Source organism: Buceros rhinoceros, unplaced genomic scaffold, assembly GCF_000710305.1.
Source record: "Buceros rhinoceros silvestris isolate BGI_N320 unplaced genomic scaffold, ASM71030v1 scaffold12310, whole genome shotgun sequence".
Classification (NCBI taxonomy): Eukaryota; Metazoa; Chordata; class Aves; order Bucerotiformes; family Bucerotidae; genus Buceros; species Buceros rhinoceros.
In genome coordinates, this window is record NW_010387928.1 from 1 (window position 1) to 10663 (window position 10663).

Genomic DNA, 10663 nt, shown 5'->3' on the forward strand with positions numbered 1-10663 from the left:
CTTGCTGGGGACTGTTGCTTCTCCCCCACCCCGCTGTGTAAAGGAGAAAAAGAAAAGAAAGAGGAAGGGAACAGCAGGTTTTTTATCGTGGAGGGGGAGGTATGAGCTGTGCTTCGGCATCTAAGACAATCTAATCCTGTTGCCACGTGTGTACCATTTAAAAAGGGTTGCTTCACTTGGAGCACAAGCTTTCCTCTGAGCATTTCACCACTACGATAACCCCTCAAGTTACTTTTCTGGTTACGTGCATCAGGTTATCCCACGTTTATTTGCAAGGTGTTTGGCAGCAGCGATCACAAAAGCTGAAAATGGCAGTCTTGTGCAAATGCTTTTTGAAGGCTGCTGTCACTCCAGAGCAACCAGGACATCTTAGATAATGGAGACTCTAATCTTTTCGCTACTATATTACTACTCAGCTAGAAATTTAGAGATAAAATCTTAAAAGTAAGCAATAAAATCTAGATCTGGATAGGACGCTTAAGACAGCCATACAGGGAACAAGCACAGAAATCCCCGTAAGTCTGGTTATTTCATTCGCTGTGTTCAGAGATAGTAACACGTGCTCTTTTCCCCCCTACCTTTTAATTTAGGTAAAGGAGGTAAAAACAGGCGAAGAGGTAAGAATGAGAATGAATCAGAAAAAAGAGAACTGGTGTTCAAGGAAGACGGGCAAGGTGAGTTTTTAAGAATAGTCCGGCAATGCCATTGTTTTCGGTCAAATCCTGTAAGTAGCGTATATTGGGAGTTGATACACAACAGAAATATCTGAAAAATAGGCAGTTAGCTTGGAATAAAGAGAGAGACTCTTACTGGGGTGCTATTTGAATACTAAATGACATATTGAGTAGAGGAGGAAGACATTAGGAAAAAGACATTAAAAAGCTTCACCACGCGAGAATGAAGCTTGCCTCTCCTTGACCTTACTGTGATGCCGCGTGTAATACAGGAGGTATGTAAACATTCCCTAGAAATCCCTTGAATAGCTCCGTGTGAGGGTCTGTAAGCAGCTCTCTCAGCTCACACATTCCAGTGCTGCCAGTACTTGCTTATTGTCTCTTGGATGCACAGCCCCGCTTTCTGTTTTATACCAACCGTGACATTTCTTGGATCCTTCCGTGAGCTCTTTGAGCTCAGTGACCTGGCAGAACAGTACATCTCGCTGCTCTTCCGCTGGCCCCTGAATTGGCTGCTGGGTTGGAACGTCTAACAATTACTAAAACAGGACCAGTAGGTAAGGTGCTTACTGGGATGGTGTCAGGTAAAGTAAACCACAAAGTATTCAGCTGGAGGGTGATGATTAGGATTCCCCTCTCCCCTGTCTTTTGGTGACAGTGAGATCACCTCTCTTTTGGCTTACCCTGTCTTGTGTGTCACGCTCTTGTGGTTCCTTAAATGTATGTGAGTACTCGCCTAGTGACCAGTTAATCAGGTGGTTTGTTAGAAATACAGGAAAAGTACTGACTTAACTCACTGTAAAAGAAATGACACCTGAAGTAAATTTTAAAGTTCTTTCTGATAATCTGTGACAGTTATAAGCAAAGAAGAAGTTGATTTTGATGCACCTGTAAAACCCATTTCAATTCCCAAGCAAAATCTACTTAGTGAAACGTTATTCTCATTTATTAATAGTTGCATGTGGTTTGTAGGACTGTCTAACATGCTAAGGAAAGACTTTAGAATACTGAAATACAGCTCCAGCTGAGAATTTTTTTTTTTTTTTTCACAGCAAATGTGGGTGGTCAGGTGGAGTTGTAGTTCTTGTAAACTTTATTGGTTTTGGTTAAATGGTCATACATTATACTGGAAACCTTAACAGTGTATGTGTGAAGTACTTCAGTAGCAATTTCTGGAATTTGGTGAGGGAAGAAGATTAAATACAAGGTGAGAGATCGAGACTGGGTGTTGGAGAGAAGCTTCATAGTTTTCAGCTGGTATTGGCCTTTCAGACAGTTTCTGAGAACACCAGAACGTGTCCTTCCAAGAATGGCATTTTTTTTTTCTCCGCAGAGCTTCTGCAGAGGGGATTCAGAGAATCAGTGGGGTATACAAGATGTTCCACTTTCTTGCTCGGTGGTAGCACCAGATTTTGCCGGTTTGGACAGGCAGTGTGATACTGTCATAAACTTTGAAACTCTTGAGTGTGACTTGATAGGTCTAAAAGTTATCTGTGGTAAGCATTTCAGAGGGGACAAAAGCATGGGTATGACCAAGAAGGAGCAGCGTTTGAAAACGTTACCATCAACAATGATATGAAAACTGTGACACATTCAGCAGCCTGAGTGGCTGATCGAAGCTCCTCTCAGCTGTTTATGTTTGATAAAATGTTACAGTAAATTTTAGTTCCAGTGGCAAAAGTTACTGGTTGTTTCGTGAAGCTGTAATTGTTTAGAAGTTTTGCTGTGTGTAACTGTCTCTTTCAGAATATGCCCAGGTGATCAAGATGTTAGGCAATGGAAGGCTGGAGGCCTTATGTTTTGACGGTGTGAAGAGGTTATGTCATATTAGAGGGAAGCTAAGAAAAAAGGTAATTCTGAAGCATTGCAATAGCGAACAGTGGTGTTATGTATAACATGTAATTGTAAAAATTTAAGTATGCGGCTTGTTACAGAAGTTAACATTACTACTGCACATAAGATGTTAAACATCTTTTTTGATAGTAACCTAGAGTGTTCTTCTGTTTGTATTGCTGGCACAAAAATAGTCAAGCTTTGGCTTGTGGGTGAAGTTGGTAGTGGAAGGACTGGCTGCCTTTGTGTGTGTATATTTCAGCGGAGATTTTTTGGTTGCTTGTGAAAGACTAATTTTTCATATTCTAGGAACTCATATGAAGTATTAAAAAGCTTTCTAATTGTAGGTGGGGAACTTCATGACTATTTGGAAAATCAGCATGTTGTATCGTAGGGCTAGATCAGTACTTAGGTTAGCAGGAGAACTTCTGTTAACATGAAGAGTTGACACCCAGCATAGGAAAATAAAGGTGTAACAGCGTTGTTCAAAGCCACCTTTTTTCTGTGTGTGCTATTCCCCCGAACCAGTAAGAATACCTGAATTAATTTGATCTGGGGAGGAACTGAGTAATTACTGTCTTCGCACCGGGCGACTTACCTGAGAATAGTTTAAAAAGAGCAGTTTGGGGAAGGATTCTTTATAGCTTCCCTCAGCCACCTCAGATGCCATCGTTTCCTTGTCCACTTCATCGGTTCCCAAAATACTTTTGTGCAGAGCTGATGCGCAGAAGTTTGTACCTTCAGGGAAGACAGGTGCACATGTAAGCATTCTTAACTTTGGGATCTTTGGATGATGTCCCCTCTTGGCTCTTGTCAGATGTTACAGTTTTCTATCCTCTACTGGTGTACGGTGCAGAGGAGGTCCTCTCAGATAGTCTGTTCGCAATAAAAACATGTTCACCATGTTCATTCTGTATTGTTCCACCTGTCAGTGAATGCTCGTGTCCTGGTATTGGCACTAGCTGCCTGCAATACACCGCAGTAAACTGCTGAAGGTAGTGGAGAATGTGCGTAGGTAAATGCCAGATGCTGCAGAATTGATTTCTTGTTACAGAAAGCATCATTTACTGATTCGTCACGTCTAAAGGAAAGGAAATCTCCGCTGAAATATATTTCACATCCAAAAACGTCAAGCTGATGTGGGATAGAACTGTACTGTGCGTTTAAATTAGCGTGTCCTGTATTGCAGGCTTCTGGCTTTGTTTTGACTGATTAGTGTACTCAGTTACTAGAAACACTGCATTCGTTTTCTTGTGCTCTTCACTGTGCTTGTCCATCACCCCCTTCAACAGGTTTTTCTTTCATTTTTGCTCTTGTGTAGCTCAGTTCGGAGAGTGGTGGCTTGATGCATTATTTCTGTTTCCTCAGAAGTTATGACTTTAGCACCCTGTTGGCGAGCAGCTCTTCAAAGAAGTTTGATTTGCCTTAGTAGTAGTTCTGTAATATGTGAAATAATATATCTGAGTATTCATGACCTTGGTTGTGCTGTTAAAATAAGAAACTGGATAATTCCAATTTACTAGTTAGAAAGTTAAAGTGGTGGCTGTAGTGAAATGTTCCATGTCTCTCAGTAAACTCAAATGTGCTTCTTGACTCCTGTGTTGTACAACAGAAGTTGAATTCCTGCAACAAAATGTCTGTTTCCTCTTTCAGGTTTGGATAAATACGTCTGATATTATACTGGTTGGTTTACGAGACTACCAGGTAAAAATTCAGTGTAATTTATGAATGAAGAATATCTTACAAACAGCTTTATTTAATGTGGAATTGCAGCAGGTATCATGAGGAAACTACCACCTAACTTTCTTGGAATTTCTGTATAGTTATGCTAAGTCATGACTTTTAGGTTCCTTGTATTACAGAAAGATTGTAATGAGTAGGTGACAAATCCTGGTTCAACCTGTTCTTCTAAATTGCACCTGAAACTTTGTGAGTGAAGGTGCTTATGGGCATCACACCTGACCTTTTTTTCCAAGTATAGCTGTTGGACCCTTGGATCCTGTGATATAAGGGCGATTGAGCCAAGCACCAAACGTTTTATTGTGATGATCGGGATTTTTGGTAATCAGAATTTTGGAGCCTTGATGTTTAGGCTTTTACCTTAAGAGACCAAATGATCAGTGATTAGTTTCTACTTAGAGCTCCAAAAATGGAGGAGCATAATTTTACCTAATGTAAAGGTTAATGGAAAACAGTCGTCAAATTTTCCTTAGGTAAATGCTTTTCCATGAATGTGAGTGTTGTGTCATCAGTCGTTTGAAGATAGATTCTGTCTCTGAAATGTACGTTGGAGTTGTAAACCATTTAAGATACTGTCATTTACTACATATATTAAAAAACTTAAAACTAGGAAGTTTTGACGCTTTGACTGACCGCCAAACACCTCGCTATGTGTGTTCTCTGAAGAAAGATTTATTTCAAAGGCATTGAAACTGAACTTCTCAAATAACTTTATTTTCTCCCTGCTATAAGTAATCACACAGAAGAAATGAAGATGTTCTACAAATGAGCATTGTTTGCTTCACATTTAAAGTAACTGGAGGGCAAGGGGGAACAAGATATTTTTCTATAAATCATATAGGTGTTATTCTTCCGGAAATAATATAGGTGTTAACTTGTCTGTCGAGGTTAACAGGGAGGGTGGTTTTTTTTTTCACAGATGACTAATAAATTCTAATAATTTCTTATTTAGGATAACAAGGCTGATGTTATTCTAAAGTACAATGCAGATGAAGCCAGAAGCCTGAAAGCATACGGGGAGCTTCCAGAACATGGTAAGAATCTTTTCACTTCAAGTTGGAAGTTCGTATTGGACAAGAATATTCAATCTGTCCTGATATGAATGCACTCCATAATTTCTCTAAATTCTTTTTCAGCTAAAATCAATGAAACAGATACATTTGGCCCTGGAGATGATGATGAAATCCAGTTTGATGATATTGGAGATGATGATGAAGATATTGATGACGTAAGTAGTAAACATATTTTGTATAGTATGCTTGAAACTGTCATCTTTGGCAATAAGCTTCATTTTCCTTGTTTAGAGCAAGTAAAATAATGCACTGATGTTCAGAACAGCTCACCTTCTCAGGGACTGCTTCAGAAAGTGGTGGGGACATAGGCATGCCAGCTTTCTGTTCCCTGTTCTGTGCTACAATCATCCTCTAGTCGACCTCTAAGTAAATAGTATGCCCAGTGTCCTGCTATCAGAACCTACATGGAGAGCAGTCTTCTCATTACCTGTAAGACGCCTACAAGAAAATCAAAGTCATTTGACCTCAAAGACCTGGAGTTACAAGGCAGCGCCCCTTCACGCGATGGTGAGGGTGTACATAACAATATGTGTGCACGAGGAGTTGCAGTTACACGAGTCAACCAGTACATCCATGGATGCAGCTGCGTGGGTTCGTCATGAAGGAGCTGAATGTTGCCCTCAGCGCTGCTCTCTCGCTCTCTTTTCCACCTGATGGAAAGCAAAGTAGGTGATACAGGAAGGTTTAGCAGACTAGTAGGATTTCCTCGCATCACCTGCGCAGTAGGCCAGAAAGTCCCCTGGAGGAGCAGGCACAAGGATGGGTGGGTCAGCTCCTGGGCCACGTAGGACAGCGGCAGCCAGCTCAGCTGAGGCAGGGAGAGCCATAAACTGCTGATGCAAACTCCGCTGGACACCGAGCGTGGCAGGAGGTCACAGGTTACGTAGGTGTTTTGGCGAAATGCATGAATGTGTGTGGGCTTCACCTTTCTGATTCTTCTGTACTTTCAACAACTTCGCTATCTAATAACCACAGAAATAATTGAGATATTTGTGTTTCTATAAAAACTAGGACTTTTAATTCTCCATTTTTGCTGTAAAAATCGTAAAAAGCTGCATCTTAGTAGTTACTAAAGTTAACCGTAATCCTGAATTTACCGATTCTCACAGTCAGTTGTATTACTGCTTATCCCTGAACTGTGGTGACTGACCGTGCACACTCTTAAATTGTAGTAGTAAAATTGATAGGATTCAAATTATGTTGTAGACTGCAGACATAGAATCTGCTGTGTAATGTTTTTAAGATGATGCGCTTTATTTTGCAGTGTGAGAGGAATGTGTGCAGGGTCAGCTGGCTGAGAGGATAAGTAGTAACTTACCGAGCCAGTGAGTTAACTTAATTGGATAGACTGCTCTAAGTATTATTTAATTCTTCATCTTTTTAGTCCTCTCTCTCTCTCTCTCACTAATTCTCTTTAAATGCTTACACTCTTTTGGCTTTTTTAGGTTCTCATTATACGATGCCTTAGATCAAATACTTGATGAATTTGTCTTCAGACTTTTTGAAAATTGCACTTTGGACATGTCGGTGATTGACCTTACCGAAGCTAGAAACACTTCTAGTACTGCATGCCTTTAGTAATGGAGCTAGTGTAAGACATCAAAGTGACAGGTAGCTGTAGGAGTATTGAAATAATAGAATTTGCAAACTAATAGATCTTTGCATGGGATAATGTATTTAAGTGAGCGGCTATGATTGTTTTTAAGCTGTCGGCTATGCAACGTAACACTAACATCATGCTTTAAGAAAGGTAAAGACTTAGAGATAAAATGTGAATAACCTCTCTGAGGATCATCTTAGTCTACCCAGAATGAAATGTGGTTTCTGAGGTCACAGTTAATGTGAAAGACGTGGTGGAACCTTTCCTTTGTTGTTTATGTCAGAGGAATGGTTAGAAAAACATACATTTTACCACCGCATTGATTTGGATAGTCACTGCCTAGGAAAGTTAGCCTTAAGCTTGGTTTTGTTTTCATTTTTGAGAATCATGGGCTACTTTGTCTTACGTGTTGTTATACTGGCAGAATTGCTCACCTGTGTAACTGCCATAATAGTGGTGGCAAGGACAGAATTGTTCACGTTAAGAAAACAGAAAATGTTAACGTTAAGAAAACAGGCTTGGGGAGGAGTGGCTGGAAAGCTGCCCAGTGGAAAAGCACCTGGGAGTGTTGGTCAGCAGCCGATTGAACATGAGCCAGCAGCGTGCCCAGGTGGCAAAGAGGGCCAACGGCATCCTGGCTTGTACCAGCAATAGTGTGGCCAGTGGGAGCAGGGAAGTGACTGTCCCCCTGTACTCTGCACTGGTGAGGCTGCACCTTGAAAATTGTGCCTTTCTTCTGTGTCCTAGAAAAAGGACATCAAGGTGCTGGAGTGTGTCCAAAGGACAGCAAAGCTGGTGAAGGGTCTAGAGAGCAAGTCTTATGAGGAGTGGCTGAGGGAACTGGGGTTGTTTAGCCTGGAGAAAAGGAGGCTCAGGGGAGGCCTTACCGCTCTCTCCAACTACCTGAAAGGAGGCTGTAGTGATGTCAGGGTCTGCCTCTTCTCCCAAGTAACAAGTGACAGGACAAGAGGAAACAGCCTCAGGTTGCACCAGGTTGGGTATTAGGAGCAATTTCTTCCCTGAAAGGGTCGTAAAGCACTGGAACAGGCTTCCCGGGGAGGTGGTTGAGTCCCCATCCCTTAAGGTATTTAAAGGACGTGTAGATGTGGTGCTGAGGAATGCGATTTAGTGGTGACTTGTCAGTGCTAGCTTAATGGTTGGTCTTGATGATCTTGAAGGTCTCTTCCAACCAAAACGATTCGGTGAAAACGGGATGTGAGCCAAGACAAAAGCTGTGCTGTACTGAGCTCAGGAAGCCTCCTGTTGAATTGTAAAAACAGCTTGAAGACAGAGCTGCTTGCTGGAGAGTGCAGGTCAAATAAATACCTGGTGTGGTATTTTTGCTTTTCAGATCTAATCTGGAACAGAGGTTTACATTCCGACTTTTTTCCTCCAAGGATTGCTCTACATTGATACTTCGACTATTTTTTGGGTGAAGTCCCTTTCTTTTAAGAAGACTGAAAATTCTCGGTAAAGAGTGTAGTTTGTTACATCAAAAGGATTTATCTTCAATGTTTGTTTTAAAGTATTTATATTTCTTTAGAAACGGATAATGCTGGATTATCACAAAGGTTCAATGAAATGCCACAAATATTTTGTCTCCACCAATTAGAGCTTTTACTTCTGGATGTGAGATACGGTGACATGGGCTGTAAAAGACTGCGTTTTCCCCTCTTCTGCTTTCATCACTACAATTCCAGTTAAACCTGTATTTTGAAATAAAAATTGTTTACCCTGTAATTATCATGGATTTTGATTATATAAAAATACCCAGTTCAGATTAGTATCAGAACATACTATGCAGTGTCTGTCCTTATACCCCTTGCCTTGATGTTAACTTTAAAAAGATTTTGATAATATGAAAGGAAGGCAGAAATCTGCATTTAAATTGGTAATGCGTGATCAATCTGCTTTTCACATTTAGTGGCGTGCTGCTATTTTTATACTGATTTTGATAATTAAAAACACTCATTATTTCAGAGGTGTGAATTTGCCACAGTGGAGGGGTAGGGGAGAAGTAGAGATAAAAAGTAAGCAGCATCTCAAATTCGCAGTTGCTGGAAACGGTCTTGTCTGCGTAGCTCTTCGGTGCTGTAAGCGCCGTCGTCAGGCTGTCGTTGCAGAAGGTGGGCGCTGGGCGGCAGCCACCTCCGCAGGGACGCGAGACCACAAAACCTTAGCAGCTGGGTTTGTACTGAGAAACGCGAACAATAGTCTTTCCCCAAAGTGAATGCTTAACATTCTTGATATGTTAAACATGTAGAATATTTTTACATTATAGAAGAGGTTATGTTAAGAGTAGAGTTTTATTTTAATCTTAAATTCCATACATTGTAAGGTACAACATTAAAGCTTATGTGAACTTTGAATAACAATATAAATGAGAAGATAATTACGTGTCAAATGTGGGAAAGGAATCTTTTCATCCAGAATAAATCACTGAAACGAACTAGGAAAGATTCCTCTCCACCTGCAGGCTAGAGGAGTCGGTTAAGAAGCTGAATAAAGACTAACATCGTCATGCAAGTATTATTTTGTGGTAGCCTTAGTTTCTTTGTCTTCAATTATGTATTTAATGACTCTGAAAGCAGGTTAATGGAAAACTTCCTTTTGTGCCATAAAAATCTGATTCTTGACACTTGTATTCGTTACACAGTCTTTTTGGTATGATGTAAAGTGACGACCCCAATAGATAAAAACAAAATGGCTTTAAATACGGAGTGGCCTCGTTGTTTTACGTGATCTTTAAGGAGGAGTTTTGTGCCAGATTTGAACTTCCAGAGCGTTTCCAAAAATGTCTTCTCTTCTACCTTTTTCTTTCACTGTAGTATCTATTTTCCTTACGCAGATCTGGTATCCTATCCAAGGAATAACGTTTTCTTGGTATCAAGTAGTTTTGCCAAGTGTTCCGTGGGTTTTAAGTATTTGTTGTAAAAACTTGCTAAACGTTGGGAAAAGACACTCCCAATACCGCGCGTTGGTCTACTCCACTGATCTTAAAGAGCATGAACGTCCCGTCTTGTACGCCTGTGAGGTTCAGTTGTGAAGCAACGTAGAAGCTGTGATGTTTCAAGGTAAGGTTTGTAACCCGTTCCCTTCCTCATCGATTTCCTCAGCATATTAAGCAGACTGTGAGCAGCTCTGAAACTGTCTGAAAGCTCTCAGGCTGGTCCTGAACGGGTACGCTGCTGCTGTGAGGAACTTGCTTCGCTCACCGGAGTTCTCCAATATAACTGACGTCAGCTGTGGGACAACGATGAAACTGGTTCTGGCAGAATTTGTTACGGTTTGCCTTGAGGGTCCCTTCCAAACTTTATTGCTTCCAGGTTTAGCCTAACTCTGCAGGCTAACTTCCTTCTAGGCTCAGCCTAACTTTTTTTAAGGAAGTTTCCTATGTAACTATTAATTTCTTATTAATGCTCTGGCTCAACACTATCTGGCTTCTACGTACACGCCAAGCTGTGTTGCCTTCCTTGAATACACTCGCTTGTTTGTCATCTTTCCCCAAGAGAGCTGCTGAAGCGCCTTCCATAGCACAATTTAGGCAGCTTTATATTGTCCCTTCTTGCTTCTCCCTCTTTTTTTTTTCTTTTTTTTTTTTTTTTTTGTGGGTGGGCACAGCTTGCACACGTAGCTCTCTCTTCAGTGTCTCCATGCAAAGAACGGCGGTAGAACAGCAGCTGCCAGGTAGAGGATGGCAAGCTTGCTGACTGTAAAGCCGTGGAAGGTGCTCTGCCTTTAGA

The 10663-nt window shown here is 41.0% G+C and overlaps 1 protein-coding gene across 1 annotated transcript; it reads left to right on the forward strand.

Moving 5' to 3' along the window:
- The first annotated feature begins 578 nt into the window (after positions 1–578).
- LOC104496587 (eukaryotic translation initiation factor 1A, Y-chromosomal) lies at positions 579–9634 on the forward strand. The gene is made up of 6 exons (XM_010139765.1): positions 579–674; positions 2421–2524; positions 4161–4211; positions 5200–5281; positions 5384–5475; positions 8272–9634. Exons 2-6 carry the CDS (start codon positions 2441–2443, stop codon positions 8275–8277), a joined length of 315 nt encoding a protein of 104 aa, XP_010138067.1. The 5' UTR covers positions 579–674; positions 2421–2440; the 3' UTR covers positions 8278–9634.
- Positions 9635–10663: the final 1029 nt, after the last annotated feature.